This window comes from Temnothorax longispinosus, chromosome 1, assembly GCF_030848805.1.
Source record: "Temnothorax longispinosus isolate EJ_2023e chromosome 1, Tlon_JGU_v1, whole genome shotgun sequence".
NCBI classification, from domain to species: domain Eukaryota; kingdom Metazoa; phylum Arthropoda; class Insecta; order Hymenoptera; family Formicidae; genus Temnothorax; species Temnothorax longispinosus.
In genome coordinates, this window is record NC_092358.1 from 27,300,159 (window position 1) to 27,320,860 (window position 20,702).

Here is a 20,702-nt window from a genome sequence, read left to right on the forward strand (position 1 = left end):
TTGTTCTAATTGACAGAGTAAAAATGAAGGAAGAAAATCATTTTTCCCCCCCTCCCAAATTGTTTATATAAAGAAGTAAATTGCTTGTCAAATCTTTTAACACTCAGAATTCATACTCCTTTGAATCGATAAAATTATAAGATGCAGAATTAATAAATAGACGTGATGCTTACTAGAAACCAATAATACAAATATATTTAATGTAATTAAATATATTTATCGTAATAACGTAATGTAATATATAATATATTTATCGTAAATATTGTAATTACTTAAATATATTTAATGTAATTAATGTAATTAAATATATTTAAGTAATTACGATACGAATGTAATATTTTATATTTTTTATAAAGCAGTGCTGATTTTTGCACGGTATTGTCATCGTCAAGTGCAAATTAATTATTGAGACAATGTCGCCATCGTGCGCAGAATCCAAGAAGCGAATTAACTACGTAAAATTAACAATCGATAAGATGACTCTTAATGTAACTCCTTTACGTAAAAGAGGGCATTAACAAAATTTTGAATAATAATTGTAGAATTTTAATTTTAATTTGCTCTACATTATTATATTATAATGACAGCGTCAACTGTTGTTGCCACTGTTGATAATATGGATAATATCGCGAGTGTTATCTACCTTATCGTAACCCGGAAAGAAAGTTGGTTGCTCGACGGATAATAATTTGACGAAAATGAAGACAACAAAATCGAAGATGAGGAAGAGAAAATTGTCTGTAATTATATCTTCCGTCTTAATTACGAGTTAATAGAACACGTACATTTTTGCGGTAATGCAATTTGGAGGGAAGTTATGTTCTTGCTCAGGGAATAACATGCCATTTACAGAAAGGAGTAATCAAGAAAAGTAACAGAGATGAGGGAATTAAAGGAATAACTGCAATTTTGGGGAAATGACAGGATGACACGTGTACTCGCGATTATCGAGAGGTACCGCAATTAGAAAAAGACACAAGATATCTTCGCAACATTATATTTATTCGAATTCCATTCCGGTGACACGTTGGATCCATTCTGCAAACGCCGCCACTCTGGTGTACACTCCGGGTCTGCCGCTTGGACAGTTTGCGTCTCCGTAGCTAACGATACCGATTTGCAGCGGTCGATCGTCCCTCATTACAAAAAGAGGACCCCCACTGTCGCCCTAAAGCACACCAAATTACAACAAGTAACGTTGCGCATTAAAAATATTCTAAATCTTATTCGTTTGCGCTGAAGAACTACGAAGAACTCTAACGTGCGCAGATTTGAATAAATATAAATCCAAATCTTCTTTCTTTTTAACGTAAAATTAAATTCGGAACTTTACCTGGCACGCGTTTTTCCCGTGTCCCGGTTCCGTGCATATATTTCTGTAGTCCACTCTCCAGTATGAGACACACTTGCGTTTCGAAATTAACGGCATTAGGGCGTACTTGAGTCTTTTGGTGCCTCTGGGACTGAAACCATCGCGGCCCCATCCAACCACGTAGGCCATCGTGTCGGCCATGACTCTACCCTCCTTCGGGCCGGCCAGATATATCGGTTGAATTTTTTCTAAAATTAAAATATTGTCGAAAGACAAAAAATTAAAAGTTCATGATTGTTATTTAAGAGTAACAAGGAAAAAGTGGGTTTTAAGAATCAAACACGGTTGTTTGTGCGTGAGTTAACGTTATATATAAAACATTTAATTAACATTTAATTTAATTAACATTTAATACAAGTTATAAATCGTACGTTTCGGCTCTACTTTGAGCCATCTTCAGCGACGCGGTGATAAATAAATAATCTTACGCTCTTCGACAAGCGTTAGGTGAATATCTTAAGATTGAGATTATTTAATTTAACATTTATTAATTTAAGATTTCTTTTACGTGTTCCAGAGTTTTTCATCAAGGAGCGCGAAGGTTCACGCGTTCTTCGTTACGACGAATTTTTCTCACCTGAGAAGGGAATATCTTGCGGCATGTGCAACAATCCGATGTCGTTCTTGCTGAAGAAATAGCTGGGATGGACGTAAGCCCGCGTTGTCATCATCGAGACTCCGGGTCCCCGGTTCACGTTGTAACCGATCCCGGTCTTGTCGACGATTCCGAATACCACGAAGAACCTTTGCGGGAACTTGGCGATGCAGTGACCCGCGGTCAGCACCCATCTCTCCGAAATGATGGTACCGCCGCACTGAGCAACTCTTCTACCATCGATCAATCGATGCACCACGGCCATGAACGGAAATTGACCTTCATTTGCGTAACTCCCACCGGCTATCCTCTCCATTTGCTTGGCTTTTTGACGATAAAAAGATATTCATAGAGAGAAAACAGTGGACGCTTTTTCGAAAAGAAGATATAAATGAAAATAAAAATGTATGCTGATGCATAAGTATAAAAATGCATAAGAAATTTAGTTTCTGAAATTCAGACGTAATATATAATAGCATTATAAAAAAATTACATGATAGATTATTCGCTGATTAAAATAAATGTACAAATTCTCGAAATTCTGTCTTATTATATTGCATTATTATATTACTGTGATTCTAATAGGAGAATAAAAATATCGTTTTTTACTACGAAATTCTTATTCAATTATCGTGGACGTGTTTGTATAATACTCACTGCTCGACACGGAGAGCTGATTATTGATCGTGATGATACCATTATTAAAATCAATAACGATCCTTTTGTTGTTGAAGCTTTGAGGCTGCGGTTGAACATTTCTACCCGATGTCAAAACAAGGAAAACGACGAAAGCCTTCGCACTCCACGAATCCATAGCGGACTAACGAAAAATTTCGCGTCTCGCCGCTATTTATGATTTAGTGATCAGTCAAGTATAACACAGACCGGAGAAACTGTTTGCACGAGGTGGAAAATATGCGTTAGCCCTAACGCTGTTTCATTTCTGCGATCGTCGGTCGTAAAAAAATAATCGATTATTCTCACCGATTCCCAGCAAGTATGCAATGCTTTTACGTCTCTTTTTGCCAAACTTAGCAGCGACGCATTACGGATATAGATAAAATATCATTTAAATATTTTTGGATGTCATCAAAGTTCCATTCCGATGACAATATAATATTAGCGCATTTAATATTTTCGAAATATTTTTTTAAGATTTGTAAGGCTCAGACGATTAATGAATCAATCAACAATCAAGAATATAAGAAGCATAGAGCCACAACTGGGTATTGCCATTGAAACACTGTATTTCCAATAAAATTTTTTGAGGTGTTTTAAATGAAATTTGTACACGAGCTAGGAGGAAATTGGGGAAACATTTCCTTATCGAATATATTTATTAAAATCCATTATATAAAAGGCGAGTTTAGTTAAACCTTTCTTCTGCCGCGCTCATTCAGTGACAAATTATATGTCATTATATACGATAATCATCGTCCTGATTGCGAAATGCCCGGCGAGTTAGCGCGTCGCCCGGAGAGAGAAGGCGTTTCTATTAATCTCAACCGTTGCATCGAATTGATTGGCAATCATTCTATTGCGCTGACATTTCCGTGATTTCCAGTCGAGCGGCCGTTGCACTCTGATTGAAACGCGCTCAAAGCCGCGTAATGACTCGGGAGTATTTTTTGCTGCACGCGCGCGGACAACCCGCGCGACGTAACGCGTGTGCGTGATGCGTAATGCTATGATTCATCGTTTATCGTCCATCCCCGAGATCCTTTATCCTACTGAAGCTGAGCTCTCCAGACCGGACGTACGTCTTCGCCGCCGTCCAATTTCGCGTGCACGACCGATCAATTGTGCTGATCCTTCTTCCTCCCCCCCCCCTGCAAACGACGTATATTGCGCAACGCCAAACGTCAGTTGTCGCTTTCTTCGCGGTGTTCGAAGTTGACCTAAATAAAACTGAGTAAAAAATGTAAATGAATCTTTTTGCGGATCACTTTCCAGTTTGGTACACCTATTAGCATAACGATTCCATTATATTTATAAACGAGCGGAAAGTAATTTACTCGAGTAACTTCCGCGGAACTTTGTTCCGAGTTCCGACTCGGAACTTCCGACGGCATTTCGAAGAAGTTGCGCAATGTAACTTTACTTAAAACACAATTACAGCGAGAAACATTTCAATCATCAGTATACTTGCGCTAAAGTACTAAAAATTGATTGATCTAACATTTCTCCGTGGTAGTACCTTCCGAAACTCCAATTCTATCTTGCCGAGTGTGTTCAGTGCGATTTTGCCATTAATTCTGATGAATTCATGTTTATTTTTGTGCAGTGACGTTACCATTACGATAGTGAAGTCTTGAAAACAACAGTGACCTAATCTACCTTTTTAAGAGTTAGAAAAAAAGAGTACGATCCTGAAAGAAGTCAATTTGAATATAATTTTTTAATTTCAATAATATTATAACTTCTTAGTTTCAAAATTAATTATTTATATGTTTTTACTTATTAAAAACATTTGCTTAACTTCGAAGATTAGCCATTATTGCATATATAATAGTCAATCATCAAAGCAATAGTTAATTGAACAGTTAATCATGGTTATTTAATATTAATTAAATTAATTTATAATTGATCTGTGTCTTTTGTATACGTCTTCTGTAATCAGTTTAGAAAGGCACAAATAATGATTTTAAAATATAATAGCGATTATAATCGGCGATTATGAAACGATTCCGAATTTTTCAACTTTTCTCTCTTGTTGTCATCGCACAATGCATTTTAATTTATTGCACTACAGGCTTGATTATCGATGCTCGGTCACGTCAGTGTTCTTCAGTTATCCCGCGGATCTAATTGATAGATTTACTTACAATACTATAAAACTTTACCCTCCTAAAAGCCATTAGTTTGAAACTGAAGACACGAAATTTAATTAATCGGATATGGTAATTTTTGAAAGTCTATTGAAATAGAAACAACACGGAGGCAGAGGGATAGAAAGGAGAAAGTATGGGCTGTACCATCGGAGAAAGTGGGTTCTCAAAAGAGGCCACTCTGTAAAAGAAAAAGATGAAGAACGTCAAAAGTTGAAGAGCGATGAAAGCTAACTTGAAAATAAGGAGTCGGGATTTCGTAAAACTGACGTCAATATGCCATTTATATGATATAAAGTAGAAAATATCGTTTATTTTTACTAAAAAGACGAATTAAAAAATTGAGAATCTAAATTAATGAGCGATGCTGCACTGTCGGAGTTTCTTCATAGGTACAGTTCCGAAGTTTCACGAAGAACGGAGCATAACTTATAAAGGGTGATATTTGTAGCCTTCCCTGATGGGGATAGGAATTCATAAATAAAGAATGTTCTCGTTTTGTTTTCCATTTATATCGTTCAAACGAAATCGGAGCAGTACTGGCCAACGTTGCGAATTAAATCTCTCCGAACGGATTCTTGTACGCGTGCGTAACACGTCAGTGAACACGTGATCGCTTTTAGCAGACTCTAAGACGTTGCGCAGAATATTCCTCTCGCGGGCCTCGTGGCTTATATAAATTATCAATAAATAACCAACTTTTTGTATTAATAATATGCAACATACATTAAATATTATAAATTAATAAAACCACGTTACATACATTATTACGTGATATACATGTAAGAAAGTGTATCAACTCCATAAAAATTAAACAATAAATTTCACAAAAGGGGACCTACACCCCTTTTCTCGCGAAATATCTGACAATAGCGTCTGCTAGCACTTGCGCTGCTACGCACGCGCGACATTTGTCGCACCAATTTCGCACCATCACCCCTTCGCATCTGTTGGCAGACCTGGTGATCGGAGCATTCGGAGTTCGGAGTTTCGGAGCAAGGGACGAGGAGGAGAGGAGAGATCGACGAGCGAGCGGATCACGTCCGCACTCTCCGCACTTTCCGCAGTGCGCGTCAGTGCGCGTCGTGCTGCATCGGTGATCGGCTGCGGGTTGGAGTAGCGAGTAGCGGAGTGACGTTACACGCACACATAGACACACAAAATAGGCGAATGCTGGCGGTGGACCGGTAGTGGACGATATTGTGACTGTCGTTGTCATCGTTGAGAGTGCGCCCCAGCAGCCTGGCCTAGCTCGCTCCCGACGGAGATGATCGTCGCCCACGTTAATCGCGACGGAGCGTGCGTGACGACGTGCCGGACGCCCGACGTCGTCGCGACGGGGATGTGAAGCGAGAGGGTCGCGCTCGCGAGAGCGCCGCGCGGCATCGTCGCCGTCGTCGCCGCCGCCGTCGTCGTCGTCGTCGTCGACGACCAGCCGTCCGCGACGACCTGGCCGACCACTTCGCAGGGGGGGCAGACAAAAAGCGCGCGCGCGTGTTGTTGGTCGAACGCGGTTTATACGCGCAACTCACGTCCGCGGGAGGCGGCGCGAGTCCGTGGGGGAGCGCGATGGCGGACTTCGACGCGATCTACGAGGAGGAGGAGGAGCACGAGCAGCACCTGGAGGAGCGCTACGTCGCGATGGTGCCGGACCCGATCGTGATCCGCGGGGCTGGCAACATGACGGTGTAAGTCTCTCCCTCGGGAAGGAAGCGTCGCTCCCGGCTCCCCGAGTTTCTTTGTTCACTTTGTTGTCTGGCGGAGCGGGGTGAGGCGAGAGGGGAGTAGAACTCGCGCTTCCACAAAGAAGAGAGGCAAACAAAGCCACCTGATCTCGACTTACATTTCGGCCGGGTTTTTCTCGTCGTTTCGACGACGCTAGCGCGGCGACGATTTCTTTTTCCCCTCCACGACGAAGAAATGCATATTCAATCTGTGGATTCTTGTGTAATGAAAATTGTCGCTCACCTTGGGGGTCGAGCAAATATTTTCACTCCACTTTATTGAAAAGATTTTCAATGACAAGTTCCATAGTTGTTGAAACACGTGGGAAAAATAATGTCGCTAATGTGTGTGTGATTTTACTTTCAGATTCGGTCTGAGTAACCGTTTTGAGTCAGAGTTTCCCAACGGCCTCATGTCCCGCGTGGCTCCAGAAGAATTCAAGGCAACTGTAATGAGAGTGAACAGTGTATTGAAAAAGACTTTGCCCGTTAACGTTAAATGGTTATTCTGCGGTTGTGTATGCTGTTGCTGTACTCTAGGATGCTCTCTGTGGCCTGTCATTTGCCTGAGCAAGAGGGTGCGTATACAATTGAAAGAAGGTCCAGCTTATGGAAAATTTTATGCTCTGCGAAACGCAAATTATTCATTATACATTTCGCTAGCTTTAATTAGATTTTAATATATGTACAAAGCATTAACGTGCATTATCTGTCTTTCTAGACTCAGCATTCGTTAAACAAATTGTTAGAATGGGAGAATAGTAGGCTCTACCACAAACTTGGTTTACATTGGAGATTGGCGAAGCAGAGATGCGACAGCTCCTCCATGATGGAATACGTAAGGCACTACGAAATTATTAGAATTTTAGAAAAATCTACACACATATATATAATTTTTGCGACACTGATTGTTTCCCTTTTCTTGGCATTGCAGGTTCTCTTGATTGAATTTATTCCAAAGATTCCAATCTATAGGCCCGACTAAAGCAATGCGGAGTTGTGCAATTAGTATAAATCTTGTGCAAATAATCAGTGCAACGTGCAAGAAATACAGAGAAGATAAAAGTGCCGCTACGGTGATATAGGTACTTTCTGGTACTTATGTAATACATATTTTTTTTTTTTTATATCGCGGGTAGGAATGCACAGTACAATAATTCAACGTAACGGAGTATACATCACGTCTTGATTATAGAAAGGAAAAATAGCCGCGCTGTTTCTTCAGATTAATTTAAACGGAGAAGAAACTATTACATATATAAAAAATCAGATTGTTCCATCGAAGATATTTATATCCGTTTGGACTAAATGCAATTATAGGCGTCATTTTGTATATATTTTTAAATGTTTTGCGCTGGAAACTACTCGACAGCTTTATTTATCGGTTTGTTCAGTCGTTGCAAAAAATAATCTCATCTTTTTTTTTTTTACCGAGTTCCTCGTAACGTTTTGGTAATACTTTACTCGTCAACTAGAATTTAAGCTTTCAGGTAAGAAATTAATCTGATTCAGTACAACGAACGTATTAAAGTACGGATGATGACGTCAAAATGAGTCGCGCTAATCAATCTGTCTAATCGTTGCATAACGCAACACGCGCGCGTTGCTCATGTTGTGTACATACGTACGTGTACATACATAGGAACTTATTTTAACTGTAGGTTAATTTCTTACCACGGTGATATTAGAAAGTATGATATGTAAAGCGCAGCTTTACCTTCTACAAATTTGACAAGATATTTTACCACGAATGAATCATCTGAGATGAAGAAGCGCGCGCTGTCACGCGCGATTAAGGTATCAACATAGTTTTTAGAAGAGATGTAGATAGCAATCGCTGATAAATACTAAATATACCGACGAGACGAAAATTTTATTTGCGAAACGCACCCGCGGTCTGTAATAGGGCAAACAGTACACAGCTGTAGAATAGCATCAGCGCGCAATTATCGGGCACAGAAGGACCATAGGAAATATTGTAGAAGACTGAACGAGCTCGTTGATTCTTGTTTCTTGATGAAAAGGTCAGCGTTATCAGTTTTTTTACGCATACACCGCATAATCTTGTGTTCGCGTGACCTTAGAAGAATGATTAAAGCTTAGCGCATGAACACATTTCTGTCACATATCCGTTTTCTCTTTTAAGCTAATGTTTAAACTAATCTTAAGAAAAATGGTGAAATTGTTCATTAATAAATTTTAATTTTGTGGATAATAATACATTTTTAATTTACTTAAGTAGCACTGCTATCATATAGTACTGTTTACTCTATTCTTGTTAATAATATAACTCATATATACAGGGATAGAATATCGAAATATCAGAACGTCTCCCATGTAAAGGAATTTTGTTGCGTAGGCACTATTTTGCATTACAGTTTAACGTTCCGCACAGATATTTCTCTACTAACAACTCGTCCAACGTGTGATAATGCGGCTGTTATCAGCCCCGCATTGCTTTCGCACTAATGGACACAAAATCGAACAAATTCACTCATCGCCAGGCGCCCGCAAAAAAAAACCAAAATGGTTGTAGGAAAGTACGCAAAAGCATGTGAAAATACTGCAAGTGTTTCTGTTGCTGTTCAGTGGCTGTGATCGAGAACAAAAGACTAGCTTTGAATTTGAATGTGTATCGCAAGCAGCTACACATAACGCCCGTGCTTTATCTTATGCGGTTCTACACGTTAAAGCCTTTTATATAGAATACCAGATTTACTCTGTTTTCTCTAATATTTGTACTTATTCTATAGAGTAATTAAGTCAAAGTAACAAGCGTTGCATTAGAGGCGTCTGTGTCACATAGATTAATACGAATGCTGTATTGCCATATCTGATTTCAATCATAAATACCATAGGTATAATCCATTTTATCACTAATATCTTGAGAAATGAAGTAAACAGAGCTATTTATGTAGATTCTCATTTCACTCGATGGGATATATAGTGGAACGATTATACTCTCGATGATCTGTTGAATAGTTGATAATATGTCGAATAATAAGAGCGTCATAAGCGATCATAAAAATCACATTGTCATATTTTCGGACACGTGTGTACGAACGAATTGTTATACGATTATTATTCTTCCAATAACTGTATAGCAGGCAGAAGTGTCAATATTTCTGTATGTAACGTCCTTTTAATCGATCCATTGAACAAATATTGAAGTATATATATATACATATATATTGAAACAGAGATATACTGTGTAATGGAACCGTGCTTTCTAAACCGGCTATCGCGATCCTCTTGGTAGCGTATAATAAAATTTAAGGCTGTGTTGAATGGGTCAAAGTAAGGGACGCAGAATATGGTTCTAAACTATGCTTAAAAAAAATAATTCTCGCATATTTCTAGGAATGAAGGACTTACTTAACATGCCGACGAATAGAGGCAGATTTTATTTCGTTTTCCTCGCGTTTTCTCAAATCCTAAATACGGTCTAATTGTCCTCTCTGGAAACTACATACATCACGTATCGGAAAAACGCATGTAATGTTAACCACGCTCAGTTCGCAGATAATGCAATTACACATATACTTAGTTTGTTAATTCATTAATATTTTAATATATAGTTATATATAAAGGCCACGTATACTAAAAAATCAATTAAGTCTATATGGCTTTAATATGCATACCAATATTGTCTACGCGAAAACTTATATTATCTTTTCTTCGCTCATGAACTATGTAGATTCTGTATAAAAAAAAAAATGAAAGAATTGTTTTCCGTCGGTGTTTTATCCTGAAAAAATTAATATTTTAAATATCAGAACAAAGGATAATACTAATTATAACATAACATAATGTAACAAGAAAATAATTATAAAAACTAAATGCTTATCTCCAAGGCAAGAAAACAAATTATCTGTGTAGATAGTCTATCTATAGATTATGATACATGACGACACACATAATTTACATAGTTTGCATAGTACACGTAGATATACGAGTAGACGATTGATGTTTTATGCTTTTCTTGGATGGTGGATTCAATAACAAAACTCGCTTCGAAAATTATGCACTTTAAACGAGTACACTTCTATAGTCTGAGATTTTTCAATTCGCGTTGTTTTGCAGAAAAGTTCAGCTAGTATTGTGCGTGTTGGATGTTGAACGAAGAAAAATATCAAAGCATCGCTCGACAAAGATCCTTCGATTTGCTCATATCATTCAATGCACCATATACTCGTGAATATTCATGTTAAATGTATATTTACTCTGAATTGTAAAAACAAATGTATACCGCAAGAAAGCCAATTATTCGAAATTAGTTTACTTTTTAGATCTGGTTCATTTATTATTACTTGAGGGATCGAATATATATCACTCCGAGCAGTAATAGAAATATTTTTTCAATAAGACGATTTTGTGTGTGGATTTACATAGATGTTGACGTTAAGGCGTAAGAGTGTAATAATATTGTAAATAAGATGATGAAGAGAATGTACAGCGAAGCGAAATTTATAATATCGATGATTACATTGCGAAACATCAGGGGAAAGGAATATATATTTTTGATAGAAGAGAAATGTGAGCGTAATGGATTATCGGGAAATTGGAAACCTAGAAATTTGGTGTTGAATTTACGTTTCAGATTGAATATCTTTTTTATGCAAATTGCGTGTATCACGATATCAGGATATCGAGAAGATGTCGACGACAAATTAATCAATACGAGTAAATTACACGAGTATAAATTAATAACATCGCATATCATGCTGCATTAAACTAAATTAAACATTAGTTACGTTAGATGTAACCTGCCAAAGCATTTATTTACCTAACATTTTTTAAAGTTTAAGTCAATAGACGAATTGTAGTTGCAACGCATTCTCGGCGCAAAAGCGACTAAATAGCGAAATTATTGTCAAGCTATCGTGGTTTCAACATGTGCCTTTTACTCGTGAATTTGTGTGAATCATGTAAATGTAAATATTATATGTTAATAATACACATTAAGAAATATATTTGTATAGAATGAGAGTGGTTCCTATTGCGCATAAATAAAGTAACCCGCAAGCTCGCGATATCGTTGCACAAGATTACATGACGAATCGAAATAGCATATCATCAATTCACAACGGATACAGAGGCTATCCATTTCGGTGCATCATAACATTGAGGTGCGAAAGTGTGAAATATGACGTAATGAGATATACGTAAATATATATCGTTTCAAGCTTTTGATTAACAGTCGACATAACGCGCGATTTACTATAGTAAAGTCATATATGACGACTAATTGTTTTCTGCTACGATTATCTTTTATACACATCGTTTGTTAGCCATGTAAATTTGTGTAACTGTGTTAACTGTTTTTCAGTTTGAAAATAAAATATACGATTGTATAATAGCCGAATATATTTCAAGTTTAATGCGTTCCTATTAGTCGGTATTCCCCAGCGACTGCAAAGAAATATGTGGAGGAAGGAATAATGCATAAGGAATAATACGGATTATTAGTTTTTAATATAATCGGTCGCAAACTGATCTTATTACCCAGATAAACTAAACTGAGTTCGATATATATATTCATGTAGATGTTAATGTACTCCCAGTGGAGCAACGTCCAAACAAACTGCTTACTTCGAAATTGGAATACGTCACATTATGATAATCGACAACAGATGCTTCGCAGCTTCTAATTAAAGGAGCCCATTGTTAGTCGTATCTGTGCTACAGGACAGATGATTCTTCTTCGGACACGGTACTAAAGTAGATACGAATTCAAGTTCTCAATTGTGGTATAGACGAATTTTAGTTCTCGCGTGCTCGGTGCACGATGATTTTGCTACGTAAAACAAATGTTCGGACGTTGATATTCGTCGCGAGTATCCTGTCAGTGAATTCTACTGAGATTTTCTTAACGTACAACGCCTCCTTTAGGTAAGAACGTTCCACGATTTAAATCTATTTTATCTTCCATTTTCCATATTTTATAAAGTAATTGAGTTTCAATATCGAAAAAATAGAAATAAAATAAAGTATGTTTTTTTATTACACAATTATTACCGCGTGATACGTTTGATTTCATTGATTTTTCTTTTCTATGCGCACGTTGAATTAGCCAGACCCTGCATCCTTTGAATTTCAGAGCCGTCTCGAGGTGTCCCTTGCCAATAACAGTTCTGGATTTCATTCGCAATTCTAGTCAGCCCGATTTGGAAGCTAAATGGCCATGCGAAGTGCGCTCGTACTGGCTGTCGTTGCGGCCGTTCGTTAGATCCGTCCGTTTCTTGCTCCGCTATGTAACGCCGTTTATCATAACGCTCGGTAAGGGATGTCGCGACGCGCTGCACCGTACAACTCGTTCTCGACTGTTTCTCATACAACGTTGTATAACCCACTTCGTATAGGTGTATTGCTAAATGCTGTATCTTTTAGTATGTTGAGCGCACCTGTGCTATGTGACTCCAATTTGTCACTTTATCTAAGCGCGCTCGCTATATCGGACAATGGAGCGTTAATATTCAATTACGCCGTCAGCGTCGCAAAATCACACTCCACGTCCGTTAACGATCTCTTTATGGTAAATATCCCGTGTGTGCGCGCGATCGATTTTATCCCGTTGCTCGTTGGTCCTCCCGCAAGAAATTCGTCCACTCGGGCGAAATAAACGAACAAAATCAATTTAGAGTTGGCTCTCGTTAATAAAGATATAACTATAACTTCAATTTGTTCTTCAAACGATTCCTTTCAATTGGCTCAAGGTCCTCCTCAATTGATGGCCCTGAGTGAATCTCAGCATCAACTGAGGAAGACCTTAGTAAAGCTCGAAGTCTATCCGGTCTATCGTATACAACACATGGTGAGACCAACCGAAAAGAATTGTTTGAAAAGAAAAAAAACTGTTATTTCATCGTACATCAGCGTCTTGGGCACGATTGATCATTGACTTCGAAATTGAAGTTACAGTTAACATGTTGACCGCCACGGTGATTATCTCTGCGACCGGCGTCTGATTTTTCAGTGACCTCCTTAGCTGTTACTGACCATGCGTCATCAATATTTTTGCTTATGAAATATGAATGGCATTTAATATAGAATTTTGAAATAGATATAACAGTGTAAGAGAAGCGTATTTTTGTTATCTATCTATTTATGTTATTCAAACTTTTTTCATGTGAAATTTATTTTTTCAAACACCATTCATGAGGATATTGTCTTATTTCATATTACGCAATATTTTATCTATACGCTTGCGATAATAAAAATTCTATTGTGATGTACGCGGTACAAGAGACGTCGCTGGGCAGAGAACATGTAAAATTTATTAAAATAACCCCTAATAAGTCTTGAAACGTTAGGGATAAGGTGATCAGGGAGGATCAACTTTTCGCACGACGCGCTAAAGAACAATTCTCTTGCAGAACAGCAAGTTCTTATGCGGCGCGAATTCCGTGAGTATGGAATTTTTCCAATTTACGTCAACCTGGCTGATCGTCGCTCTCACATGGACGCGCGTCATCGCCGTGGTGTTTCCATTCGGGGCTCGCGATTGCCAGAATCGCTCGGCAATTACAACCATCACCAGTCTAGTCTGCATAAGCTTCATAATATCCTTAACGAAGCTCTACTCCGGCGGTAAAGCGTCACGATCCCACATATCGCTTTCCCCGCGCTTAATTCGATTCCAATTGCGTCACTGTATGATTATATACATGCCCGATTGTTTTCCTTTCGTCAATGAATCACGATTTACGCTAATTGTAGGGTACGAGACTGACAGCGTTTTCGAATTTGTACCGTGCCAGGAGAAGATAAAGCCATGGGGTAGCGCAATGTATCTTTACATCGCCCTGTCCACCTGGCTGCCCTTGCTCTTCATATCGATCGGCAACCTGCTGCTGATCGTCCGCATAAGAAAGTCTTACAAGATCCACAACGAATTAACTCGTAAGTCATCGCCGCGATCGTTGACGCGCGCGACGTCGCCGCATCGGGGAGAGATCTAACGGCGACCCTCGCCTCAGATAATTTTAGGTACAGAGGCAACAGAACGCACAACTCGAGCAGGACGTTGCTCGCGGTGTCAATAGTACATTTAATCTTGCTGTTACCGCTGGGAATTGTCGAAACGCTGGAACTGTATTGGGACGTGATTTTAATTAAACATCCTGCCGATGCGGGGAAGAACGAGAGATATATACACTGGTACAAGCCTAGATTCCAAATTATAGAAATTGGCATTAAAAATATTTCATAGCATATATTACACTGTTCCGAATTATTTCTCTCATTTTCGACACCTTTTATGTAATAAATAATATCATTTATTTATATAATTACAATTATATTATTACACTTTATATACTTTATACATATGACAATAAAATATGTTGCTAATAACTATTTTGTTCAAATGGTGGTATTATTATTTTTTCAGGCTGCAAGAGAAGATGTTACTCAAGTGGTGCCGCGGCTTGTGCTTTCACATATACCACTGGACTTTCGCAATAAATTTTTTTCTGTATTATCTTACAGGAAAGAAGTTCAGAAGCGTCGTAACGCAAACGCTGAAAAATTACACGGACACGTATCTGCCGTGCCGCTGGAATGTTTCGAGATGCAACACATGGAATAATTGTCACAGACATTTACGATCTTGCAGCGCGTTGCTGACGAGGGCTGTCACGCGAAACAAACAATTCAATAATACGACGAGAAGCAATGCCGACGAAAGGAACAGCAACGTTACCTAACTTGTAAAAAGCGTGATTCATTAGGAAGGAAACTCTCTTCAATATAGGAACGTTGAATTACAGCTCACACATACCCGTCTTTTACGGCGGAAAAGGTACATATACATTCAGCTCAAAGTGATAAATAATTATCTCTTTTTTCGATCGTTTTATAAACGTGCATTACGTGTCGTTATCTCTTTAATCGATCCCGGAAGCAATTTCTCGGGGAGAGTGGAAGTTTTACTCGGGGAAAGTTTATTTATTCTTTTTTAAGTTTATTTTGTATACACATGAAATGTTTACACATTAAACATTGCAAAATATCACATTGCGTATTAGGCGTCGTCTGCATTAACAGCGTGGTTCTTAAGAATTACATAGCAATTTAATTACGTGTAAAGACGTTGTTATTACATTTTGACTCTAACTTTCAATTTCATCACCATCTCCTTTCCTATTCTTACAAACTAACATTCTGGTCCCAATGCAGATCTTCGATGCAATCTGGGATATCGTATTAATACTGTACTAACGAGAATTCCGAGTAAGACTGTATACGAGAGTAAGGTGTGTACAATTAGAACTTGTACCGTTCTCTTTAAATCAATACGAAATAACTTAAAATGATATATAGAATTCACTGATTTTCTTTTTCCTAAGATTGAGCTAGTGACTTGGTGTGTGTATCACGAAACATTCGAATTTCAATGAACATACTAGATTAGAATTTTAACAAACATAATTACATAACTCGCATATGAATATAATTAAGTATACATATATACAGTAATAATTATTCATCTTAACGGTACATTAAATGATCAGTTATCTAAACTACGTCATTGCCTCTTCCCCCCCCTCTCACCTAATTATGCATTCACATAATATACACATACAACCGTACCATGTTGGTAACTTTTACTGATATAAACTCTAAGTTAGAAAATACGTATATATATAATACAGGAGATATAGACATCCAACATATTTATTTATACACTGAGATAATCATCTTTACTTTCATATTTATTTTTAAAAGAAAATCAATGTATATTTATAGTGCATAAATAGGGAAGATATATCGAATAATTTTCTAACTTTATATGTAAAAGGAGCATTAGATTCTCAAATACAATATATACAACAAAATTATAACTTTATATTTTTATGCTAGATCTGACTAAAAAAAATTCCAAGAAGATAGATCTAAATCAGTGAAATTACTTAACGAAGACTGCATTATTTTTCATTTGATTGTTTAGAACTCTATCAAAAACGCATTCTCTTCAAATAACACTTGGGAAGGAAATATCTAAACCAAAATGGATTATTCATTCGTTAATCGATATTAACAATTTGTAAACCTTGGCAGGTTTGTTATATCTTATATATTAGCACAATATATTTAAATTATATTTAAATAATTGTCTTCCGTATATGCCACACTTCAATGTATGCTAAGATATGTCCTCATATAAAATTCTCAAAATAGATTTTAAAATATTTAAAATAAACTTAAATACATTTTCGAAAACACAGATATATAAAGAAACTCTGAATCGAAACAATGAATAAAATATGAAATATAGAAAAATTTTTTTCACGCATTCAGAAAAATATAAGGCATATACAAGACGTTTAGTAAAAATTGAACTCTCAAAATGTTAGATACACGTGTAAAATCTCGAACCAAGAAACATCGCTTTAGTAGCATCTTTTACAAAATATTGCAAACAATAGAGGGTGCAAAACTCTTGAAAAAGAGTAAGCTAAATGAATTGTAGATATCACCAATATATCGCAGATAATGTTATCTTCTAATTCTTAAAGATAATATCGCGATTATTTTTGAAAATTATCTCTATTGGAACACGACGATCGAAACTCGTATGTGTAATTCAGTCTTTCTGTTAGTAAAATTTTCTAAAATTTTCTTCCTTGAACAGTTTGTACATCAAAATTACATCATAAAAGATCCGTTTTTATACTTTCTTTTTTTTATCGCTATTCTTACAATTAGTATTAACTTGTAAAGATCCAATTAATAATTCTAAATAATGTTTGCAATACGGAGGCTCTCGAAATAGTAAATTGTTAATATACACTGGATACAAAACATTTATTGAGAAAACGTTTAAATATTACGCGGAAGTCTATTTACATAGTTTACTGGAAATTGTCCCTTCCTACCGTTGTACTCACCGTACAACCAATCTTCCGATATCCTTGATATGACTGTAATTTTTGCGCCCTCCTGAAATATTAAAGCAACGTTAGGAATATAATAAATCTTTCGTCTAATTGCTTTGCCGTAATCTTTGATACCTCAAACGATAAATCATCGCTGTTTTCTCCTGGAAAAGCGTAAAGCGCCGTGACCACGTTGTCTGATAAACCTGGCAGAGGTACTTTAATATCAATGAAGCTAAGCGGAAACATCCCTTGACGATTTCCTATTCTTCCCTCCAACCAGTCGTCGTTGACCTTTTTCACCAATTGCACGACATCGCCCTCCTTTAAAGCTAAGTCGTCCGGATGTGTTGCCGAAAAATCATACAGCACAATACCGTGAGGTTCATTGAAATCTCCCTGTAAATTGTCAACATCGTTATAATGTGAGAACGCGCCTCATTTCTTTTTACATACAAGCTGCACGTAACTTTAAGTTTACAACACTCACTTCAAAATTGCTGCTAAATTCTGCCAAATAATTCGCGGGTAGGGCCGGCGGTGGAATCGTCGGCATGGGGGGCGATGGACTGTCGCTCTCTTCACCGTCATTGGGCCATGCGTTAGAGAAACGCAACGTCAACGGTTTATTCGTCCCGCTGCCGCTCGAGACTGCGAAGTCGGTACACGTTTCCTTAGGTATCGGTTCGAGTTTCTTAAACGGTATCTTTGGCGCCGGAGGTTTAGGTGGCCTCGCTCGGATTATCGTGGGCATCGACGTGACGAGAGGTTTAGAAGCGATCGGATTGGAAGGCACTTGGTTCGCTACGCGATTGTTGGAACTAAAAGGAAAGAGGGACGTCCCGCCAGCAGTCTGAGACACGTTCGAGGACGTGTCCTCCAGAGGGCCGAACGGATCTTGCATCGTCGTCTTAGTCTGCCACGGATCGATTTGCGTCATCTTCCTGGCAGACATGCCGAAAAAATCAAAATCATCCTCGAAGGCACTTTCCGTTTGCGATGTGTTCCCGCTGCTCGTGAATACAGATGGATTGGAGTTTCCGTCACTGCCAAAACTGTCGACGCTGACACCGTCACTGGAGCGAGTCGTGAATGTCGGCGACTCAGGCGGACTGAGATCTATCAAGGATACCGTCGCGGCAGAATTCGAGGGCTGCGTCATCGGATTTTGTATTTGGCCGGTGGAACGCGATGGTGGAGGATTCTCTGGCTTCTTCCGTCCAAAGAAATTAGTCAACAGCTCTGTTGGCCTTGCCTAGCGTGCGAAATAAAATAGCTATTAGATTACTATATCCATAGGTAGTAGATGTGTGAAGAACTACAAGCACACTTCACAATCCTTACCGGTCTTCTCGGTTTCTGGTCCCTTTGATATTGCGTGTGGTTATAGTTGAACTTCGGGGGCGGTGGTCGAGGAGGCGGTTTCCTTTTCTGTCCAGGTTGTGTCGTCAGGGCGCCTCCGAATATATCGTTACTGAAAACACGCAAGGATACATTACTGCAACTCTGCGGAGATTAGATAAACTTGAAAGCTAGAATTCTAACTCGAGTTTTCGATAGGTATTTTCAGAAGATAAGAGGTTTGTTCTCTAGAGCTGATACTCTCTTTCTCTCCAATATCCAATTCATACATTCGTTTCGAGCACAAAGAGCGTAATACAGTGCACAGGCACAAAGAACGGAAAACAATCCTACCTGCTGCTCCAGATCGGGTCTCTCTGCATCGCGCTCTGATCCGGGGGACGAGGCGCCGCGCGCGTCGGTATCCGCATGTCTGAAAGCAACGACAGGCGACAATGATCAGACAACTGGGCAGCTGGCCGCTGGGCTCTGACGCACGATCGGTTCCTCGTACACGATGGTACGCACGCGTCCGTGCGCGCGCGCGCGCGCACACACACACCGCCCACACACAAGCGACAAGCGCACCCGCACGCGCGCGCGCGAGCGAGGACGAGGACTGAGGAACGAGGAAAAATTCTCCAAAACAAAGTTTACAAAGTGCGTGTCTGCGTGACAGATGGACGGACGGACAGGCGCGTGTGCACAAATGCGCGTCGTCGGTTCCGCGATTCGCGACGCACGATGTACGCCCACACGACGCGAATATCGCGCCGATAAGCGAGACGCGAACCACTCGCGGCTCGCGGCGCGTGCTTTATCTCTCGCGTTCGCCGACGATCGGATCGGGGGGGGCCGAGAAGTCAGAGTTCGACGCGCCGCCGCGAGTCGCGAGCGACCTGGACTGACTGGGAGTACTGGGACCACTGGGACTCGTTATCGCGGACGAAGCGGGACGAGCGGGAGGTGTCGCGTTACTCGCGTTCCGCTTTCCGGGGCGAGGAAGCCCCCCCGTCTCCTTTGGAGTCGCGAACGAGAAACGGCGATTCGCGGCGCCGACGACGCACCGCCGACGGTCCGTTACGTTATCACTCACCTGTTCTCACGTTCGCGGCCATTTTTCACTCCGCCGCGCGGCACCGCAGCGACGTCCCCGTCGCCGCAGCGCGTTTCGAAAACAATCGCTTTCAAATTTGCGGCTGACAACGGCTCGCGCGACTCCCGTCCCTTTAATCGTATCTACGACGCGACGCCACGTGACTCGGGGAATTTAAATACCCGCGTATATCCGTATTTTTATAAAATTCTTATTTTTTTGTAATAAAATATAAACTAAAATTCAATTATTAATTCATATCCTGCGATGTGTTTTTCATGGTTGCATAATTTTTTCATGAATAAAAAAATTATGGATAATCTCTTGAGCATCCCATTTTCTTTTTATGTCCACGAGTCTGGAGTTAAATCGCGAATGGGGCTCATGAGTATCTTAAACCGCCCCTGATTTTCCTTTGCGTCAAAGGTCCGTGGCTTCTTTTACGAGTTGTGACGTCAGACCGAAGAAAAATTACGTAAATGATTCGCACAACTTACGCAACGTGATAAAAAAACTTGAAATTGCCACATCTCGCGTCTCGCAATTGTTGTCATCTTTAAATTAAAAAAAAAATCCGACTCAGTTAATTCGAGAAATTTTGGATCTTATACGTCAATAATTTTTCAATTCAATTTAATTTAATAATAATAATTTTTAATTTGATATAGTTTATCGCAATATTTTTTAGTTAAAGTTTTAGCAATCCCGTTTATGTCGAGTGCTGTTTGACCCAAATGACTCAATATTTTTCAGAGATGTGATCATTTTAAACATTTCGAGATATATATACGTCCTACTGGACGTAAGAGATTCAATCTCCGGCCGCTAAACAAGTCGCAAAATAGAGAAAGATACATATTCGTCGC

At 39.0% G+C, this 20,702-nt stretch overlaps 4 protein-coding genes and 1 long non-coding RNA gene across 5 annotated transcripts in view; 3 read left to right on the forward strand and 2 right to left on the reverse strand.

Annotated features, from left to right (window-relative positions):
- LOC139822306 (uncharacterized) overlaps positions 1 to 1,968 on the forward strand; it is a 122,162-nt gene extending 120,194 nt beyond the window's left edge. Inside the window, exon 3 of the long non-coding RNA XR_011734485.1 lies at positions 1,890 to 1,968. This is a non-coding gene — a long non-coding RNA (uncharacterized lncRNA). The remainder of the gene's footprint in view (positions 1 to 1,889) is intronic.
- On the reverse strand, positions 984 to 4,350 carry LOC139822299 (chymotrypsin-2). Its single transcript, XM_071793912.1, has 4 exons — positions 2,625 to 4,350; positions 1,950 to 2,291; positions 1,334 to 1,560; positions 984 to 1,168 (listed from the first exon to the last, which is right to left on the reverse strand). Exons 1-4 carry the CDS (start codon positions 2,779 to 2,781, stop codon positions 1,001 to 1,003), a joined length of 894 nt encoding a protein of 297 aa, XP_071650013.1. The 5' UTR covers positions 2,782 to 4,350; the 3' UTR covers positions 984 to 1,000.
- Positions 4,351 to 5,735: 1,385 nt separating this feature from the next.
- Positions 5,736 to 11,878, forward strand: LOC139822399 (cysteine-rich hydrophobic domain-containing protein 2). Its single transcript, XM_071794068.1, has 4 exons — positions 5,736 to 6,483; positions 6,887 to 7,097; positions 7,241 to 7,357; positions 7,454 to 11,878. Exons 1-4 carry the CDS (start codon positions 6,365 to 6,367, stop codon positions 7,502 to 7,504), a joined length of 498 nt encoding a protein of 165 aa, XP_071650169.1. The 5' UTR covers positions 5,736 to 6,364; the 3' UTR covers positions 7,505 to 11,878.
- A 138-nt stretch (positions 11,879 to 12,016) lies between these two features.
- On the forward strand, positions 12,017 to 15,447 carry LOC139822405 (uncharacterized). The gene is made up of 7 exons (XM_071794082.1): positions 12,017 to 12,411; positions 12,620 to 12,798; positions 12,882 to 13,054; positions 13,896 to 14,109; positions 14,239 to 14,421; positions 14,499 to 14,679; positions 14,912 to 15,447. Exons 1-7 carry the CDS (start codon positions 12,308 to 12,310, stop codon positions 15,225 to 15,227), a joined length of 1,350 nt encoding a protein of 449 aa, XP_071650183.1. The 5' UTR covers positions 12,017 to 12,307; the 3' UTR covers positions 15,228 to 15,447.
- A 16-nt stretch (positions 15,448 to 15,463) lies between these two features.
- Positions 15,464 to 19,968, reverse strand: L(3)05822 (lethal (3) 05822). Its single transcript, XM_071793935.1, has 6 exons — positions 19,837 to 19,968; positions 19,095 to 19,173; positions 18,744 to 18,873; positions 17,890 to 18,654; positions 17,535 to 17,798; positions 15,464 to 17,463 (listed from the first exon to the last, which is right to left on the reverse strand). The coding sequence occupies exons 1-6, from the start codon at positions 19,856 to 19,858 to the stop codon at positions 17,344 to 17,346; spliced, it is 1,380 nt and encodes a 459-aa protein (XP_071650036.1). The 5' UTR covers positions 19,859 to 19,968; the 3' UTR covers positions 15,464 to 17,343.
- Between the last annotated feature and the right edge of the window lie 734 nt (positions 19,969 to 20,702).